At 38.1% G+C, this 21,695-nt stretch overlaps 2 protein-coding genes across 11 annotated transcripts in view; one reads left to right on the top strand and one right to left on the bottom strand.

Moving 5' to 3' along the window:
- Positions 1-21,695, top strand: part of RALGPS1 (Ral GEF with PH domain and SH3 binding motif 1) — an 84,058-nt gene that overhangs the window by 22,526 nt on the left and 39,837 nt on the right. The window lies entirely within an intron of this gene.
- On the bottom strand, positions 841-20,434 carry ANGPTL2 (angiopoietin like 2). Its single transcript, XM_051636650.1, has 5 exons — positions 20,046-20,434; positions 10,042-10,896; positions 3,061-3,254; positions 2,564-2,834; positions 841-2,454 (listed from the first exon to the last, which is right to left on the bottom strand). The coding sequence occupies exons 2-5, from the start codon at positions 10,847-10,849 to the stop codon at positions 2,255-2,257; spliced, it is 1,473 nt and encodes a 490-aa protein (XP_051492610.1). The 5' UTR covers positions 10,850-10,896; positions 20,046-20,434; the 3' UTR covers positions 841-2,254.

Raw genomic sequence — 21,695 nt, forward strand, 5'->3', positions numbered from 1 at the left:
GCTTGTATAAAATATTTTGTATTAAATACATCTGACAGTCACCCCAGTTGGGCCATACTTGAAAAAATGTGTTTAAAAATTGGTAAGAATTATTGAAACTACTTTGAAAATAATTTCTTGTTTGAAGGAAGGTTTAGCTTATTAAAAGAGACTATTCAAAGCGAACTTGTTTTAGCAAATAAATCTCTTCTTGGAGGAGACAGTATTAGATATGGAAGAGCTTCTTTAACCTGCTTAAGTGAACAAGTATACTAATAGATCCATGTTAGGAGGATATTGCTATACTAAAGTGTTTTCAGGAAGTTTTTATTACTTAGCTGTAGGTGTATAGGTTGAATGTGCATACACACCATGAACATTGAAGAGCTCCTAAGTGACTTCTAAGGTAGGCATCTGTATGCTGGGTGTGTTTTCTTCTGGCAAAACTAGTGGTTAGGTGCAGATGTCAGCAGGAGTTTTACTGCCTCAGTGCTACAGTTCTAATTCTTAGAGCACTATGGACAGGCTGAAAAGCCAGTAGATGCATTTAGTATTTTTTCCTAAAACTTAATTATTTCCAGAGTCCACTAGATAAACCAGTGGAAGATAAAATGTGAATAGTGTTTGAAAATGTTTGGGTTTTCACAGGACTTACAAAAAAATTCTTCCTCCTTGGGATGTGTGGAAATTTAGTACTTTTCTCAGCTGCAAATTGCTGTGCTTTTCATGTTGCAATATTTATACACTTCACACATGCTAATTTGAATTGATTTGAGTCATGAGGCAGTGGTGTGAAATTAAGTAACTGTCTCTTCTTTTCTGTGAGTAATCGGAACTAAAACAGGATGAAATCTGAACATGTCAAAATAACACTTGTTGCTTTATTAAAGGTTTACAGTATTACAGGACTATTCTAATATTTTAAAACCTACTTTCAGTTATATACAACACATGCTACATGACATGTCAGTTTAATGCACATCATACCATTGTAAAGAAGTGATGAGGTAATAGTGTGCAAGCACATGCACACAAATGTACAGTAAGTATCTTACAGGCTTACTGAAAAATATATTTAACTTCTAGAGGCTATTCCTCTGCTTCATATGCATTCTTTAACTTACTTTTTTCATAGCTGTTGCTGTTTTGAAATGGCTGTTACAACAATTTGTTCTAGAAACCCACCTCAGAATATCGTAGTCTGTATTTCATAGTTGTAACTGACCTCTAAATACAGATAAGTAAATCTATTTAATAATTTACAGTACTATGTTATAATTGTGAAATATGGTAAATATAACTTCTCTTGGCTACAGGTAACGTCTTTATATAATTTTCATCTACTGGCTAAGGATAGTAAATAGCTTATGTGTTGGTATCCATCATTTGCCTGCAAATTTGGATAGTCCCTTTAATTTATATCCAGCCAGTTCTGATTACAGAGGCTACACAGCAGATTATGACTGAAGTCAGGTATAAAATAGTGTGACAGCTGTTGTGTAGTATAACATGTTGGCTATACATCACATTATATCTGTTGTGAAACTGGATTAATTTCCTTATGCAGATATCTACTTCATTTTTGTAAGAAAAATCGTTAGTGTTTTTAATCTAAAATACTTGAATCAAATGTGTATTCTGATTTATTGGAGTACATTATTAAAATGCTCAAAGTGAAGGGGAAAGATTAGATTTATCACAACAGTAATGGTTTCAGTATCTGCTCTCAAAGTCAAATTATGTAATATTAACTTTATTAATGGCAGTTAACAAAGATTAAATTAGAATAATCACACTAATGTACATACACCAGCTACACAGTTCAAAGGATATGATTTCCTGTGTCAAATTATTGCTTATAATAATAATAAAACTCTTGCTGTACAGTTTGTAATATTTCCTGTATTTGAGAATATTTATACATAATATAACATACAAAAATATTTAAATGTTGTGGCAGTATTTTTACCATCCAAACTTAATTTACAGGGAATAAACACCAGAAAGTTTATCTACAGTCCATATAAACTGCCAGTTCTAGAAGGCTTAACAGAACTACTTGAAGTACCAAGAGGTGTTCTAGATGTTGTGTCATTTCAGTTCCTGAATTTTCGTGGAATGATTCTTGAAAATACAATATACAAGCCCTTACATCTTAGTGATAAATGTACAATATCTTACATTCCTCATTTTTTTAAAGGTAATTTCCAGGTAATAACATCATAGCTTTATGTTATTTTTTTAGAACAAGAAACCAGTCCGAGGAAGCAATATTTCAGTGGAATGTGTTGGGGTTTGGTCTTATCATCATCACAACTTTCTTTAGTGAATATGATCCCCCCCGGAACTCGGCCCAGTAAACACCGTCCTGGTAGCGGCTGCGGTAGTGTCCTCCACGGTACCAGACCCCGTTGAGGTTTGAGTGGGCACATGCATTGTACCACCATCCTCCCTTCTGGTAGTGGGCACAATTGCCTGCAAGAGGAAGTTCTGATTCAGTCATAGGAGCAAATGAAAAATCTGACAGCAAGCAAGCAAAGCACAAAATAATTTTTTTGGGCAAGGCGGTGGCAAGGGCTCGTACCTGTGTACACGTCATGGTCCCTGTCCAGCGTGGTGAACTGTTTGCCATTGTGCCAAGTGAAGGAATCTCCCGCGTTGCCGTTGTAGCGCCCCAGTCTCAACTTGTAATGTTCACTCTCGGGCTCCAGTCTGAAGCTGGCGTACTCAGCAAATACTTTTCTTCCTGACCAATCTTCCATTGTTATAAGCAGCTTGTAGTTGCCTTGATTTGTTAACCAATAGATATTTTCTAATCCAAGCCAGTATTCTCCATCAATGTTACCAAATCCTTGCTGTAAATGAAGCAGGAGAAGCATGTTAATACTGTGCATTGTCTAGTGGTAAATCTGAGTGCGTTCTGAGGTAGAAAACCACAGGAACTTATTTCATAGAGACTTCCTCTTCTGGAAGGGTAAACACACGAGTTCCTTTTGAAGTGTGTTCTTGGCCAGATTATCCTTTAGCTTTACTAATAATTTTTAGAGGGTAGAAAACATTAAACTGCTCACTTGTCCTAACCTTGTATGTCTCCCAGTTCCTGAAGAAGTTGACAGACCCATCCAGCCGCCTCTGGATGACTGTCCAGCCACCAGGGTCGTGCCGCTGATCACACCAGACCTGCATGAGCCGGTTTGTGTTTTCTGGTTTCACAAGGTAGATGGAGCTTGTGTCGTGGCCATCTTCTAGTGCTTGTAGACAGTCTCTCCAGGGTCCTGTGTCAAAACAGAAAGACTCTGCATCAAAATGCAATTAAGTATATCTTTAATGAAGGGCAGTATTTGAATCAGTAGCTTTTTACAGTAGATTTGCTTCTGCTGAGTAGTGTGGGGTTTTTTTCCCCTCATTAAAGGTACAGCATCCACTAAGTGTTTTCAAACAGATTAATCTCTTGTAATTTTATTTCTGGATATTTCACAATGAATTACTGATAAAGGTAGATTTTAAAAAAAAAAAAATATTTAGGGCAACTGCACTTAATCTTTTGTTTATACTATGACCACATAGATAAGTGTTAATAATTTCCTTTAGAAAAACAAACTGATAAGTTCAGCTTTGTTTCTGTCTTTGAGAAATTCACCTTTTTAGATCCCCAAAAATGCCATTAGCACAGGGATTAACAATGGAACCAGTAACATACATTAAGAATGTAGGTGTTAGTGCTGTCACCTTAATAAATGATAAAATAGAAATTCAGATTTGTAATACAAAGTGCTCACTTACATAGGGAGATAAATCATAGATAAATGAGAAGACTTTTAAAATACTTTGCATTCACAGAAATTACAGAGAATGCTCTCCTATTTTCAGAAGTAGATTGTATTTTTTTCTTGAGTTTAATAGAGTCTATAAAAATCTTACTGTTTTTGAAAGTATCTTTCATTCATGATTCTTAAATACATTTTCTCCAATGGGAAGATAGCTAGATTTAATTTTAACAAATCTGAGAAACCTAGATACAAATCAGTCAGGAGTCTGTCTTGGTATCTTCAGATTAACTCCCCCAGCTGCTTTGCTGATGTCCTCATGTTGCCCAAGTAGAAGAGTGAAGTCAACAAGAATCCTTAGGATTAAAGACCCATGACTGATTTGCACACATACACAGAGCAGGAGGAAGGTTTGTCACATCTTTCCATGAGGAGTCTTACTGAAGCATATGTTGCTATCAAGAGTAATTATTTCATTTCATTTACCCTTTTTCATAAATCACTGACCAACACTGGTGATGCTGGGGCAATCCTTGTACTCAGTAAACAAGTTACTAATACATTAGTTTTATACAAGCAACCTCAGTGTCTCGGGGGGTTATGGGGTTTTTTTGGCCTTTAAACTAGCTAATAAAAAAAGTCAGTATACCAGGAGGCAATCCAAATTTTTGGTTTGTGGCCACACTGTGGTGTTCTTGTTTGCTTTGTCATATTCACAGACTACCTAGGCTGCTGCTTCTGCACCCGCTCTCTATTTTTGTTGTGGCTAACTGTTAAGATTTCTGGCAATGCAGATGCAGTATTCTGTGACACAAGTGCATGGCTTATTCTGAGAGGTGGAAGAACATGAATGTAATGAATGCTGTTAATTTAAATCGCTCTTTTTTGTTTTATCACAATGTGTCTGTAGTGGCATTTATGAAAAACAAAAAAGAACATGTAGATTCAAAGTAATTATTGAAGGAACTCCTAAAATTGTCAACCACAGATCATTGATCTTCATAAAAATAAATGTATAGTAGTATATGCTACAGTATTTGCAGTTTCTTTCTAGGCAACTTGGCAACAGTGCTCTACTTTATGATTCTTTTCCCTGGATGCTTTAAGATGAAGATAAACTACTATAAATTCTTCAAAGCAGAGTCTGCTACTACTTTTCCATGACAGGTGATTTATTTTTTTTTTTGTCAGATACAAACATAAAACCTGTTCTACCAACACTTCAGTGTGAGAGAAGCTATTCATGTAACTCTGTTCCATGCATAAAATGTAGCAGTGCTTCACATAATAGCATTTGTCCTGTTGTATGTGGAACTCTACACTACCATAAATTGTTTCAGAGCTACTTCAATTACTGACCCTGTGGGCTGAACTTCTTAATGTTATAAACTAAAACCCATTGCAGATAAAACACATTGGGTGCTTTTTGCATTGGCATATTGAAGCTTGTAGTTGTTAAGCATTAATGAATGCAGAAATGTTGGGCTTTTGTGTGTTACAGCCCTACATCCCACCCCAAACCTCTGTGTAATAACTTGGGGAAAGGAGTTGTTGGTGTCACAGCAAATCCGTTTCATCCTGAAGTCTTCTGTTGGGCTTTGAGCTCCTTCAGTCAAGTCTAAGGAGCAGTGTTCTTCAGTAGGACTATAGGAATCTTACCTGGAATTCATACGTTGCTTTGTAGAATGGAGTAACATACAATTTAGTTATTTTGAACAGTCTCTGGTATGGATATGAGGTGACTTAGTGGCTATTTACTGATTTATTTATTTATTTTAAATGTTTTTTCTGTAGAATTTCAGTGTTCAGTACATGTTCAGTATTTTGCAGACAAAATAAACCTACCCATCTTACTCTTTTGGTTATGAGTAGGAAACAAAAATTCACAAATTTTGAAGTAAATTATTTATAGATAAAATTGCAAACACTTCTGTGCAGAATCAATACCAATACCTTGCAGAGAAATTAATTAGTCTATTATAAAGTGTATATTTCTAAAATTACTTTATATCCAATGATGATGTTGACATTTTACAATGCATGCTTTCTATTTCTTCTTACTATGAGACTGAGGTTCTTTAATTTACATCAGGGTTTTATGATTCACTCCCAATGTCACCAGCTTTTCTCTTAGAAGCAACAGACTGTCTCCATTTAAATATCTTATGCTTCAAATATGCGCAATACATTTTTAACAAGGTGATGATCTATGCTTTGCCTCTCAAATCTGGCACAGTGGTTTTTGTTATTTGGCTAGTCGTTTTGGCTTATCTTTGTGAATATGGAGAAAACACTCAGTTGTAAATTTTAAATCACACTACACAGTAAATCTATAAGAGCAGGTGGGGAAAGAGACTTCAGATGTGCCAAAGAAATACTCCTAAATGGCTGTCTTGTTTTAGATCATAGTGACAATAGTGTTCTGTTCTGAAGCACCTTCCTCTGAGTGTAGGCATCAGGGTCTAGTATTCTAGTACTGTAAAAAGTCATCACCTAAAGGGTCGCTGCTCTGAAAATTTTAAATTACAGTAACTTCTGATGTAGGTTGCTTAAAAAATATGCATGTAGAAAGAAGTTGAGAACTTATAAAGTGATTTGTGTAGAACTCTCAGTTGAAGTTATTTCTGCAGCCATTCTTAGCCTCACCAATTCAGATTCCTGGTTTTTGACTGAGGTGAATGTGATGGGGCCAGTTATATTATTGGTTGTCCAGCAATAACCCATATTGCCCTTCTTCTGCAAAAAAATCGGGCAGCAATGATGTAAACTTCCTCTATAGCATATGTGCTGCTGCTGGGGAAAAAAGGACAGTTCTTTTACTAGCTCTGTCTGGTGATTAGTGTTTTTATAATAATAAAATGTAAACCCTCCTTCTGAAGTATTAGCTTGCTTTACAAGCAAGGATCATCTTCCCTTGAAAAAGTGAGAGCATCCTGACTTTCAGATAGATAGTTTTGATAAAATCACTTTTAAGGAGTCAAGCAGAACTTCGAGGAGTGCACCTCTGTAATCTGAACAGTGCCCATTCGCTATCGCAAACACATTTAACTATCATTGTATAATGTTTGGGTTGGAAGAAGTACAAAAATACTCCCCCTAGTAGTGGATGCATAGGATGGAGGTACAGCTGTATAATGAAGAGACCACACATTTATGTTACGTAAAGACCAGAAAAGATTTTCATATCTGATTGTATGAGATTTATTATATTGCTTTGGACTTGCACCCATCTGTGCCAAGTTGAAGAATGTCAAATAAAATTTTTAAATTGTGTCTGTAATTTTGCTAACCCTAACCACATGATTACTCTTCTCAACTCTGTCTTTTTGTCTTGCAGCTCCTTAATTTCTGTCTTCTACTTCTGTCTTTCACTAATTCTGTTTGGATTCTTAAATGTCTCTAATAGTATTCAATTTCTTGACCTTAACTTGAACAATTAAGTTGAAATAAAATACTTTCTAATTTTTTTTGTTAATGTGTAATGAAAACAAAAAAGGAGGGGAGTGGCTAGGATTATCGTAGAATCATCGGATGCTTGGGGTTGGAAGGGACCGTTAAAGGCCATCTCCTCCAACCCCCTTGCAGTCAGCAGAGACATCTTCAACCAGATCAGGTTGCTTAGAGCCCCGTCCAACCTGACCTTGAGAGTTTCCAGGGATGGAGCTTCTACCACCTGGCTGGGAGACCCGTGCCAGTGTTTTGCCACCTTCAGCATAAAAAACGTCTTCCTTCTGTCTAGTCTGAATCTGCCCTCTTCTAGTTTGAAACCATCACCCCTTGTCCTGTCACTGCAGGCCCTGTTAAAAAGTCTGTCCCCACCCTTCTTATAGGCCCCCTTTAAGGACTGAAAGGCTGCAGTGAGGTCTCCCCAGAGCCTTCTCTTCTCCAGGCTGAACAACCCCAACTTTCAGCCTTTCCTCGTAGGAGAGTGTTCCATCCCCCTGATCATGCTGGTCTCCATCATGCAATCATGTAGGCCACAGTTCTCAAGAAAGGAAAGTGAAAAGCAAAGCAGAGAAAATGAATTTGAATATAACAGACTTAGTAAATTCAGAGTGTGCAGAGGGAAATGTTTTAAACAATTAGTCCAAGTGAGCGGTTTACAGATTTCTTAAAGAGTCTGAGGACATTGCAGTGGATTTTACTGTTGTAGAACATGGCTGGGGAAAATGGTAAGAAACTGACCTGGCTCAATCAGGACCCTTCCATTGGCTTTGAAAAAATGCAGAAAGCTCAAAGTAGATGCTAGCTGGTTGTTCATGGGTTTTGTTTGTTTAACAAATCAACAACAGTGTGGACTAAATGTACAGAATAAAATAAAGCTATTGAGAATAGTAAGGCTGTAGAAAGTCTCTAATCAAGTGATAATATTTGCCTTTGAGAGGAAGGAGAGCTATCAACAGATTAAACTGAGAAGGCATTTAATATTTTTCTTCCATTTTTGCTTCAGTTTTCATTGCACAGGTTGTCTATGATGATTACTACAGTGAGGTGCTTTGACAAAAGCTGAGAACTCAAGACACAGTACAGAAGGGACTGAATAAAATATAAGTGGATTTTTTTCCAGTGGCTGGGCAGTTGTGGTGAGCAATGAGCTTTATGGGGTATATGGCTTGTAGATTGTGAGTATGGGGGTTGGGAGGTGTGTGGTTTTGTGTTTTTTTCCTAGTTCATTCCAGACACCTGGCTGAAGCATCATTTACAGCATTCACTGTGAGGAGGGATTTTGTTTGAGATGTGCATTGTGAGTGAAGAATGTTCTTAAGGATAAGGAAAAGGTATTAAAGTGTTCCTTCCTTGCCCAAAAAGAATGGTGGGGAGAGGGGACGAGGGTACCCTGGAAATGAAAGGTTAAATAGCTTAGCTTCAGTTGTTGGAAAGTTGCTTGAACAAAACAAACTGCGGCAAATGAGAAAATAAGGAGAGAAATAATATTAGAATGGATTTGTGCAGAAGCAACATTAAACTTCGTTTTCTGATAACTGCTACTTTTCCCTTATCTAATAACTTATCAAATCTTATCTTATGGTCACGGACTTTGGAAGGGATCTCTGGAGATGAACATGAAAAATAGCTGGATAAGTAGCACTTCTTCAGGTGAAGATTTAGGCATTCTGCAATGTTGCAAGTTGGTCATGAGTCAGTGCTTGACTTTGCAAAAACAAAAATGCTGTAACTGGATAGTTTAACAGAAGCATAGTGCACGTGGGGTCACTTGTATTCTGCTGTGTGACGGTGAAGCCTCAGCTCCAGTTTGGATACTTAAAAGTACAAGGGGGGTGTGAACCAATTAATGAGTTTTCAGAAGAGTATGACAGGGAGGAGAAAGGTCTTAAAAGGACACTTGAAAGATATTACACTTGCCCAAAGATAGGGAAACACTGTACTAAGCTTGACTGTACTTTGAGATCAGAGTCAAAATGTAATTATTAAAGAGGCCATCCTGTAACGTATTGCTCCTAAGAAATTGTAATAGACCTAATTTTCTCCTAATTTTTATTTGATTATTTCATATGGGATATGTTGCAAATGGCCTTGAAATTTAGTCTTACTCTCTTTCAAGTGTAAGTTTCAGATGACTGTGGGTCTCTTGTCTTCTTTATCATGTAGATCAAGTGATCTCTAATGTGATTTAAGATGTTTCTAACTTGCTTATGGCAGAACTCTTTAGACTCTTACTGAGGACTGTGTAATATCTCTTACAGTTCCACCAGTTGCTTCCCTTTGCTCCTGTCTTAGAGCCTGAGTGCTCTGCATGGGGTACAGAGTAGATACATATTCCTTTTTGAGTTACACAAGCACAAAAATTATCACATGCTAGATCAACAAACTTGCAAAACCTTCATAAATGCTTACACAAGAAGTGTTGAACACTTCAGGTTGCCACGAATTAATAGCAGTTTGGTCTTGGGCATAAGTAAAGAAAATATACATGATTGACTGTTGATTATTAAGATTTTTCTGCAGCTCCTTTAACGCATACATCTCATATAAATGGTGGATTTGTCTTGGCAAAGTAACATAAGCAAACTCTGTGGGGCTAGGATGTGAATCTGTTAGACATTCAGAATTCATTTTTTTGCTTTCTTTCTCTACAACATTTAAATATGAAATTATGCAAGGTAGATACACAGACATCAGATCTAAGAAATCTCAATTAGTTCAAAATAATTAATTTGCATTTATTTTGCTAAATAAATAATGTCTGCCTGTTGGATACTATAATTAAAAATTAAAATGTTGCTCTCTGCATGTTAGTATAAACTAATGTATAGGTATAAATAATATTACTTACCAGATGGTTTATCAGTTGAAGTTGGAATACTAGTAACCGCAGGCATGGTTGGTAAGGTAGGTGGCAGAACCTTTAAGTTCTGGTCACTCTGAATTTCATTAGTAGATATCTGGTTAATAATGCGATTGTAAGTAGGAGGCTGGTACACTTTGTTTGGTGGCTGTGGAGTTTGTGGCAGTGGTTTTATGGGTGGCATTCTTTGACAGTGTTCTTCAAGTTGGGCAATTATTATTGACTGATTATTGGCAATTGACATCAAATGTTGGTATTTGTGCTCTAAGTCCTTGTATTTGTTTGCAAGCTGCAACATATCTGCAGTTTGGTTCAAAATCTTGTTCTCAAGTTGAGAAAGTTCTAAGGCATTGTCACGTTTTCGGATAATTTCATGTAGTAGCTGCATATAGAGTTGTGTGACACGAGAATTCATATTTCTGCTCTCTTTTCTTAAGAGTTTAACCTCATTAACAATCCCACCATCCACCTCTACCAGTTGCTGCAGAGTTTCTATTTGTCTCTTTTGTTTAAGAAGTTCATTGTTAAGTAACTGTAATTCTTGTTTATTTACCCTGTTTTCAAGTAGAACTTCAGGCTCCTTAGAATTAACACAAATGGCACCTGTCACTCGTTGTTGAGGTACAATAAAGGTGTAAGTGCATTTATCCTGAGTGTCACTGGAACGCCTGTATCTGTTCATGTAGATGAATTCTTGTTCTGTTTCCTCGTCGTTGGCTTCAAATTCCTGTGTCTTGCTTGCAGTAGCTCCCGTAACAGCTATTAGCAGTAGGCAGAGGAATCTTGTTGTCATCATGATCCTCTAGTTCTGGTCAAGTATTCTTGCAAAGAACTTTTTAAAATCTATTTTAAAATAAATATAACAGTAAGTAACAAATAGGAAATCAATGCAGACTTACAATGGATAGTCTGTTTAAAAATGTAGAAAATATTTAATCATGATTAGTATGTCTTTTCTTGTCTAGCATGAGCTTAGGTTGGCTAAAGGGCACATCACTGGGAATAGCTGTATCATTCTATGGCCAGAGCTGTAGTTTCTAGTTGCTAGTTTATCAAAAGCCTGCCAAGAACCACAAGAAACTAAGCAATAAATACCAGGATTTGAAGAGTCCTTTCTTCCAGGCAAGTGCCACTAAAGTTTCCAAGTTTGGTGTTTTCATTTAAATATGAATGACATTTTCATTTCTTACAGTTACAAATATAACCTCTAAATGTAGACAAGATGTAAGTTAATATCTGCTGTTAAAAGTTCTAAAAATATCGAATAGCACAAGTGTAGTTTTTTATAACTGCATATATATTGCAGGAGATACAACTTAGATGAAATGTAACAATTTCACTTCAGTGAGCAGTATTGAACCTCATATTTAAACAAAAAAAAGGGAAAAACTTACTCTACATTAGTCCTTAATAGTTATAATTAAAAATTCTACTGCCCAAGTGTCACAGGCAGTAAATTCTGTTGTTTTTCCAGACTAGTAGATATACATTGAAAATATTTATGGTGACTCACTGGAGACATTGTCTTTACACTCAGTCTGGTCATTTCACTGCCACGTCTCCTCAGAAGGGTAAGCGTGTGTGCATGTTTCCTCCGTTATGAGGAAAGGCTGAGGGGGCTGGGTCTCTTTAGTTTGGAGAAAAGGAGACTGAGGGGTGACCTCATCAATGTTTACAAATACGTAAAGGGTGAGTGTCAAGAAGATGGAGTTAAGCTTTTTTCAGTGATGACCAGTGATAGGACAAGGAGTAATGGATACAAATTGGAGCATAGGAGGTTTAAGGTGAATATCAGAATTTTTTTTTTTTACTGTGAGAGTGACAGAGCACTGGAACAGGCTGCTCAGAGAGGTTGTGGAGTCTTCTTCACTGGAGACATTCAAGACCCACCTGGACACGTTCCTGTGTGATGTACTCTAGGTGACCCTGCTCTGGCAGGGGGGTTGGACTAGATGATCTTTCGAGGTCCCTTCCAACCCCTGGGATTCTGTGATTCTATGATTCATGGTGAACAGAGTGACCCTCAACTTTCAAAATTAGCTAGTAGTGTTTAGTCACATAGTGCAACAGCACACATCTGGTGAAATTACACTAAATTGTCATAGCAGGTTCATATTCAAGGTGGAAATTTGAGCCCATCACCATCTCTTTAAAAAATACCAGAGCTTTGCAGGCCACAGTTGTCATGGAAACATGAGCTTAGTGTTGTCACTGCTGCCAGGAAGGCCCTTGACACAAGTTTCTCTCTTACCAGCTGCTTGAACAGCACTTTGGTATTGTGTATTTCTAACAGCTTTTGTTGTTGAATTTTAATAGGTACATAGCCTGGTTTTCTTAAAATAAATAATGTGGCAGGAGAAAATGCAATATGGAGGTTTTTTAGTGTATGAAGCCTGCCTGATACTTTTTAAAACTAAGGTGGTGTTACCATAATGTTTTTCTGTGCTTGTAATACATTTCACATGGAATAACCATTCAGTGTTTAAATAACTGTCACCTTACTGCTTGGTCATCCTTAGTACAATTAAATGTTTTAAGTTAACAGCTGTGAGAAATTGGAATGCGTCCAGCTGAGCACTACCAACGTGGAGAGCTAGAGGTTGGCAGATGTGATGCATGAGCAGCAGCAGAAAGAGTTATGTTTGTTTGGCCTCCAGAAAGAGAAGGTGAAGGAGACATCTTCCTGCTATCTTCAGCTATTTAATGGGGTCTTTGCAGAGAAGATGGATTATTCTTGGAAGTGCACAGCGAAAGTATAATGGTCAGTGGATACAAATTGCCACAGGAAAATTCATTTTGGATTTTATAAAAAAAGGAGTTTCACAATGGGAACCTGATCTAATGTTGAAATTTGCCTTGCTTTGCGAGACAAAGGTGAGGTCCCATCCAGTCTGAATAGTTCTGTCTTTCTATGCAGCTGCTGACTTCTAAGAAATTTTTTGAGGTTCAAGGTAATTATACATATGCATGCTTAAATAATTATTCATACTGAGAAGAGATACAGTTGTCAGTCACAATTTGAAATAAATCATAGAAGTTTCTGTAAATGCTTCTGTGATTCAAACAAAAGTGACCAGGAATTTATGTTTTTTAAAGTTTTTGGAGGTACATTTTTGCTTCAGTTACTTAATTGGAATAAACTCATTTTCATTTTGCAAACAGAAAGGAATTGTGCTTTACAACACCTGTCAAGAACCTTGAAAATCTGTCAGATAAGTGTTTAGAGTTTAACATGGTTTCTGTAAGTAAAGGAATGTTATTTGGAATTCTGGAAAACAGGGAACATAAATTCACCCCAGACAGCTTTAACTTGCATAATCAGCATTTGCACAGCAGGTCACACTTGGAAACCGTGGCAGTTTTCCAGGCCTCATATTTCTGCACAGATGGACTGTTTTTGCAAATTTATCTTGCATATAGGTGTAAAAGGGGTTTTATTTTTGTTTGAATTAATACATTTTTTTCCTCTCAAAGACTGTAATTATTGTGTCCACTGAAAAGAAACTAACTTTTTTCAGAGTTCATTTCTGTATTTGTTTCAGCATCTCATGTCCTTAATTGAGCCCAAGATTTGGGATGCACATTATTTTCCAGGCTGAAGAAATGCAGAGCAACATACAACAGTTTGATTTTTCTCTAATTGTTTTTAAGAAGTGCTTAAGAAAAAAATGGAACAGAGTTTATCAGCCTCATCTTAACATATCAGTTCAAACATCTTTCAAAATATAATGGAACAGACTGTTTTGGTTGTAAGGGAACTAAAATCATCTAGTCCAACTGTGACCTAATCAGGGCTGACCAAGTTAGAGCATGGGATTAAGGGCATTGTCCATATGCCACTTAAATGCTGACAGACTTGGGGCATTAACCACCTCTAGGAAGCCTGTCCCAGTGTCTGATCACAGAAGGGCAGCCATCAGTGAATGACATCAGCATGATAAGACCGTGCTGAAGTGCTTCTCGCTCATCATCCTGCCTACATGTCACCTTTTCTAAGGTTTCCTATAAGAAAAAACATTGAAAGGAAAAGTGTATTGGTAAGGGAAGGCTCCTGTACCAATAGAAACAAGAACCACACTGTCTTCGGATGTCCTTCTTGCAGTTTGTTTATGAAGTGATCTCTTAAGTCTTTTATTGTCTGTATTTGATCAGATTAAAAAAAACAGGTGTTCAGAATGAGGGCTATTTGCTGCATGTTGTGATGGGCTATGAAACAAATGGCATTTCTTCTCCTCTGCAGTTGAATTCAAATGAAGTTCGTAACCAACGTGCTTGGTTCAACAACACTCAATGATTAATCTTTTAGGGTAAAACCAAAAATCTCGCTGGAGAAATTGGGGAGGGAAGGCAGAGGATCAATTTTAAGGAATAATTTAATTTTTAGTATCTTTTTCTCATCCTTTTGAGTAGGAGTACATCAGGTTCTTAGAACATGAGAATTCCTTCCCAGGGGAGAGGAAGGTCTTCATTTGATGTCTAGCACACTAGATTTCAGTTTTCTTCTGCTGCACTTTTGCCAAGGAATTGCTTGTACTCTTTGTACTTAACTAGTGCTGTTGCTTGCTGATCATTCCATTCTTCCTGTTTCTCTGGCTCAGACCCCCTCTTCCTCTCTTCCTCTCCCAGTAGCTCTACTGCAGTGGACTGGGAGGGAACCACTGGGGCCATATCTGTCACCACTGCAAAATTCAACTTACAGAGCTGTAGACTTTTAAACCTCTCCATTGCAGAGGACTACATTATTTAAAAGCATGCTTGCAGGTTTGGTGTAAAATTTCTTAATTACTGGAAATATGGCATGTCTGTCTTTTATCATCATGCGCATTGACAAAACTGCAACGAGCAAGTATACAAACAAAAAATGGGAGAAGTGAAAGCAGCACATTTAAAAGGAAAGATGTGTGATTTTAATGAAAATCAAATAGAACTTCTACTTAGAAAAACTATGGAAGTTTAAGTAATTTAATTTCTAGATTAGCTGTTCAAGGTTTGTGCACTGATAAAAGCACTTCTCATGGGAGCTGAGTTAGGACAAACTTGCCATAGTGCAGATGCACCTAGAACCCATTTTGTGTATGTTTACCCTACTTGGCAGTGTAAATTACTTTATTCAGGCATGATACTTTTTTTTTTGTTTGTCTTTTGCTAGTATAATGACATTTGTGTGAAGACTTGGCAGCATTGTGTGGGTTATAATAATAGTAATTTTCATGCTTCTAGAGCCAGCATAAGTGCTTTGGTTAAAATTTCAGTTTGTAGTCCAGATGCTGGCCTATCTGTGTATATAACTGTAGGAAGTAGGTAATAGTAAGTTGGTTTGTTTGCTCATTCATTGTTTGCCCAACTGAGGACGTTCTCATGATCTGGTGAAAAAAGAGAGGATGTCACATGTTTCAGCATTTAATTGTTTTTCCCTGTCTCTTAAAGGGAAGAAGTAAATAAAAGCTTTCATTGGCTTTGCCTTGGAATATTTTTCTGTTCTGTACTCTGTCATGCTTATAAGGGAGTTTCAGTTACTCAAAATATATTACCTTCTGATTGTTATGAATATCTTTACATTTATATGTGGTATTTCAAAAAGATTTGAATATTTTACCATCTAAAATTATACAGGTATTTTACATTCTATGGCTTAATCACCGTCATGATCCTAAAATGATAAAGGTATCAATATTTTTATGTGCAAAGCATTGCTGTTTAGCAAATGTTCACTTTTTTTTAATTAGCTTACCTTATAAGGAAGCATTGAAGGTAGGAGTCTCAGGACTAGTGCCTTTTTTTTTTAAGCTGCTTATAACAAAACATATTTAATTATGGATATTCCAAGATATATATCTTTTCCTGTATATATTGGTTCTGATGCTGTGCTTCAGAGGACCTCATTTTTAAAAAAGAGACTGGTTAACTGTCTTTTTCAGGTTTTATGGAATACTTTACCTATCCTTGGGATTTTTGTGTACAAAGAGAAAAAAAGTATCTTTCCATCACATGAAAAGTATGACTTGCAGTAACATAATCAAGTGTCATTAAGCTTATTTGAAAATGCTACCAGTAGTCTTTCAATGCCATGGCTGTTTTTTGTTGCATTAAACTTGTTTGTAAAATTCCTCTGGAAAGAATGTTGTTTTTGAAGGCCTGAGTATATATTGTCAGCACTGTTGCATCTACGTCTGAAGTGGTTTTGCATTGTTGAGTCTTTGAACCATTGAGAGATTGGCCTCTCGTCTCTGGGAGTTTATACTGTCCTTTTTACACCTGCACTCTTAAGCATTCTGGAAAAAAAAAAAAAAAGAGCTGACACCACAGAAGAGCACATGGCTGAGCACTGAATGTTGTTATGGTTTACTTAGGATTACATCTCAGTTCAGGGAGGAAATGTTTTGACATTTAAGGAAGACGTAACCACCACTATAGCATTTTGAAGAAATACAAAAGTAAAATAATGATCTGTGGAAAACTGTAGCTAAAACAAATGTGGAAAATTGCCTGGATTTCATACCAGAATATGTTTGGGTTTTGTTTTTTTAATTTAAATAGCGTTGGTACAGGTTCCTCTGATAGACAAGAAACATAGAAGAACCCAGTAGGTGAAAGTAGTGGAATTTTTTCCTGCTGCTGCTCTTGTTTTTCTATATAAACTGTTATTAAGCCAGAGAACGGTACCTATGAAAGTGTGATGCTATATAAATGCAGCTTTTGTACAAGAGATAATGTGGCACTATGTCTACCCTTGGAGACTGGCTTGCAGAGAAGATAATTTTCTGTGCTAAAACTAGGATATTACACATGAGGATTTCTGGGGACTTCAGTCGCTGAATTTCAGTGTAGCTTAATTTATTGTAGATAATGTAATTAAGAAAAAACACTAGCAATTTGGTTTGAGGAGGTAGTACATCAACCTGATACATGATGAAAGATAGCAGCAATTCTCACTTCAAAGAGTTAAAATAGATTTTTTAGTGGCTTCTGTGTCGCAGTTCAGGAACTGAGGAGGAGATTATAGTTTATTGGGCTTTAGTTCTGATAATTATTATAAAGAAGGTGAAGGAGAGGTTTCCTGTGTGATTTCTTAAACTTAAGTAGGAGTGCTCAGTAAGCTGTCAAAATCAGATTCACCATTTAAGTAATTTTATCTTTGGGATAACAACTGTTGTTTTTACAACAGACTGCTCCTATTTTGTGTCATTTTCAATCAGCCTTCCTTGAAAATACTCCCCAGAGTATTACATCCCTTAGAAAGTTAATTCTGGAATTTGGGGGTGAGGAGGAGGGTGTGTTATTTCTGTTATTTCATTCTTTTCTGTATATGGTTTTATTTGTCTCCTTTTTTTGGTAATAGGTGACTTTCTTTTCATTAAAGAGTGGATAGGCAGGGTCCAACACTCAAAATTTCTTCCCATCCTTGTAAATTGCTCTGACTCAAAGGCTTGTAGCACAGAGGCTGAATGGTTAATGGTGTGAGCAGGTCTAACATGCCAGGATTGAATGCACCATAACGCCACTGATATTTCAGAACTTTTCAGAAATACCAAGATAGATGAAAAAACCACACATATAGGAAGGATGAGATAGGCACTTCTAGCACAACACTGATACTTTCTGACATTCCCCTGTGGGTTGTTTTAACTAAGAAGAACAAAGTAGCAGTGAGACCCTCCATGCATATAGTTCCCTTTGCTGCGCTGAACTGCTCTGCTACAAAACTCAGTTCTGATGGTTAATCAGTGCTGGTGAGCTGGTCATAAATACAATGAGGCTAGAAGTCATCTGATGGGCTGGCTTTTACTACATACTTGACGTGCTATGGAACCTTTTGTGCAGATTCCTCAAGCATTTAGATGTATAAATAAATGAACGCATGTTCACAAAAGGCACAGTGTCAGCTATTACAGCATTAATTCTTGAAAGGTAAACTATTTTATTTGATTGTGAATTCATACATAGTTTGGTAATTGTTCATTCTAAAGAAAAAACATTGAAAACTGGCAACAAATCTTCACTGTTTCTTTAATACTTTTGTCTTTGATATCAAAAGGGGGTTTTAGATTAATGCAGTTAAATATTTTAATTGGCTTGTAAAAGTAAATGGTGCAAGGGTATCGAAAATGTAAAATCCTACTATAAAAAGATCAGAGGGTTTGGTTTCGGTTTTTTGGTTAATGTTAACAAACATCAGTTTTCCTTCTGCAGAGTCCTTTGACAGTCAGTGTTTGTGGTCTTACAGTAAGCTGGCATGTTCCAGGCACCAGGCCAGTAATATGATCTGGATTTCACAACACCATTGTGATAAGATAGATAAGCATGAATTTTCTGAAGCTGCTTTCTTACTCCCTGCCCCTTTTTCTCAGAGCTCATGCTCTGTTTTTACTGCTTCTTTTGCCTAGAATTATATTCATCCATCCATGCAATCTTTCAGGTAGTCTTCATCTTTTGTGTGATTTATTAATGTTTGTTCTTTTCTAAGGAGAGCGTTTTCTTTTAGAATTAACTCATGTAGTTTGATTTTTAGATGAAGAGTAGAGCTGTGAAAAAAATGAACACTGTTTTTCAGCTTTGTAAAAGGAAACAGCCAATTCACAGTGAAAATACAGCACAGTAGTGTGCAAGCCACATGTATTAGGAAAAGCTTTAAGGTTTTGTTTGATGTTTTAAAGTAAATATAATAAGGGATAGGAAAGAGCTGACACATTACAGCACATAGTTTCAGTTATGAGAACATGATGTAAAACTAAGTTGAAAATTTTAACTCCAGACTTACATGGTGAATGATGTTTTTGCCACTAGTTACTTGATTCCATTATAAGTCAGAAACCAACTGATTGCTGTAGGTGCTTTTATTATAATGCATTCTGTACTTTTCTGTCCACTTAAAATTCTGGTGACATTTTGGTTCAAGCACTAGTTCTTTTTTTTTTTTTTTTTTTTTTTTTTTCTTTTTTTTTTTTTTCTTTTTTTTTTTTAAGGAAATACTTTTATTCATTAGGGGAATGGATAACTAAAGCAACACTTCAGAGAGTGTCTGAATTAGCTCTGGAGAGCTTTTGTTTTGAAATAATGTCAAGTGCTGCAAGAAACTTCAAAAGATTATGTATCTTTTGTTGCCATGTAACTGTTTTCAAGTTTTGGCAAAAGATAGCCTTTTTAGTTACAAGAAGTACAAATTTTGTTTCTGGATTACTAAGAATTTTAGTCATGTTGTTTGTGGATTGTTCTTTGTGCTTTACCAAAATTCTGTCATAGATGTGGAATGTAATTATTGAAAGAGAGAGCACTGCTTTTGTTGTTACTTCCCTTAACAGTGGCCTCACCTTATTTTCACCTAATCCAATCACTACCAAAAAGTGCTCATACTGTGTGTGTTCATATGTGTGCGTGCACATTGTACATAATAGCCCTTAAACCGATTCACATTTTAATAAATGTGACTCGTTTTGCCCATGAAAAATATTAGTTACATCATACAGTAAATATTTAATTGCTTACACAAAGGTACTAATACATGCTAGGTTCTTTTTAATTTTTTTTTTTTGCAAAATCTTTCAAATATTTATTTTATAGATCTATTGTACAGGACATTTTATTGTATCTCCTTGATCAGACGTGAGTGTAAGAAAGCCTGAATGCAGATTTCACAGTTTTTAATACAGGTAGTATTCTGAAAAGTTACAGAAATCAGCACTAGAAAGTCTGTTTAAAGACATGCTTTTTCAGCGTGTTCAAGGAAACATGAAGCCCAAAGTTACATGCAGAGTTAAGATTTTTTTTTTTTTTTTTTCAAATTCTTGAAAATAATGCCAAGGCAGATTTTTATGGTCTGGTATCATGAAACGTCTCGGCTATCTTTACAGCTATATTTTAATTTCATTTATGTAGTTTCTAAAGGCCAAGCCAGCTCCAGTCCTACCTGTGACAAGCGCCCTCCCCGTGCGATATCCCGGCTGCGGCCGGGCAGCCCTGGCACCCACACCCGTCCCGGTGCCATCCATCCTTACCCTGGTCCTGAGCTTCTCTCCTCTTCCTCAGCGTGGTTTCATCACAGGTTTCCAGGAGCGCCCGTCCCCAGGGGCTGTGACATCCCGCGGAGCCGGCGCTGTCCGGGCTGAGCCGCTTTGTGTGCCGCGCTGGGCACGGAGCGGGCTCGGGGCTCTGCACGATTCCGCTTTCCCTTCTCTCCGGCTTTCTCCTCCAAGGTTTCTCACAGCTGGGCTGCTCGCTGGGCTGCCGCGGAGGCCCGGCCCGGCGGTCCCGGCGGCGGGGGCAGCGCTGGACGATCCGTCCTGCCCTGCGGGGCTGCCCAGCCTGGGTTGAACTCCAGCTCCTTTGTGGCAGAGTCACGTCCTGGTAGGGGGAGAAGGGCGGAAAAAAAGAGGCAAGCCTGCTGCAAGCTGACAAGTTCTGGTTGGATAAGCCTCTTCCTCCTCCCCCCAGCACCGGGCTCCACCAGCGGCAGGCGCCCGCGGGCCCCGCTGGCGGCAGCAGGGCCGGGCCCGCCCTCAGCCGGGGCGGGGGCTGTGCGGGGCGGGGGCTGTGCGGGGTCGGGGGGCTGTGCGGGGTCGGGGGGCTGTGCGGGGCGGGGGCTGTGCGGGGGCGGGGGGCTGTGCGGGGCGGGGGGCTGTGCGGGGTCGGGGGGCTGTGCGGGGCGGGGGCTGTGCGGGGGCGGGGGGCTGTGCGGGGCGGGGGGCTGTGCGGGGGCGGGGGGCTGTGCGGGGGCGGGGGGCTGTGCGGGGCGGGGGGCTCGCTCGGGCGGCCCGGCGGGCACCGGCTGTGCTGCGGGGCCCCGGCACGACCGACCGGGCGCGTTCAGAGCCGGTGTCCGCCCAGGGCCAGAGCCCGAACCGTCTGTCGGCGTGGAATCCTGGAGACTGATTGAGAAATGTGGCTTAGGATTTTTAGATCAAATCAGATGTTAGAGTCTTAACTGCATGGGGTTCGTCCCCAAAATGTCGGGGGAGGGCGACTTCCTGCCCAGTCATCTTTTCACAGCGAGGTTACTGATGGAGAAAGATGGAATGTTTCTCGCCGTAGGCACTAAAGCAATCTCTACTGGTGTTTACTGACTGATCCTCTTTAAAGAGAGAAAGGAAGGCTGCTTTATTCAGAGTAGTGCTGAAATTCTCCATTTTTACCACTTCCTAGGTCATTCCTATCAGGAAGCTGCATGTTTCCAGAAATAAAGGAAAATAAAATTGTCCAAATTCAAGCAAGCTTTTTCAATAATTTAATGCAAATTTAGACCCCATAATTTGGCAAAGCACCATTGCACTTTTTAACGTTTACTTGCTACTCATGTTAGTAATCTAAAGCATGTTTCTCTTTGGATTGCTGTGAATTCTCCCTGTTTCCCTAGAACCTTTCTAAAAGCTTGCTATCACAGAACTTTCTGTGCATGGAATGCTTCTGGTTATTAGCTCTCACCTGTGGTTTTAAAAATGTATTTTTTAATTGGTACAGAATTTGTCTTTAAGGAGTGCCTGTACCTTGCTGGGAATCTTACAAAGAATCAAAATTAAAAATGAAAATTCACGATATTAAAATATTCACATGTTAAGCTACTTTTTAGCAACAGTTTAGCAAACCAAACTTTTTTCACTGTCTTTGTATATCATAGCCATCTTTAGAAAGCTGAACTGTATTGAAATAAT

Source organism: Apus apus, chromosome 19 (assembly GCF_020740795.1).
Source record: "Apus apus isolate bApuApu2 chromosome 19, bApuApu2.pri.cur, whole genome shotgun sequence".
Taxonomy (NCBI): domain Eukaryota; kingdom Metazoa; phylum Chordata; class Aves; order Apodiformes; family Apodidae; genus Apus; species Apus apus.

Bases quoted from the DNA above. Each gene is read 5' to 3' on its own strand.
- ANGPTL2 (XM_051636650.1), bottom strand. From the start codon at position 10,849: ATGATGACAACAAGATTCCTCTGCCTACTGCTAATAGCTGTTACGGGA. The intron at 3,255-10,041 runs GTAAGTAATATT...GTTTTGACACAG, and splicing joins TTCAACTGATAAACCATCTG to GACCCTGGAGAGACTGTCTA. The intron at 2,835-3,060 runs GTTAGGACAAGT...CTTCATTTACAG, and splicing joins GGAACTGGGAGACATACAAG to CAAGGATTTGGTAACATTGA.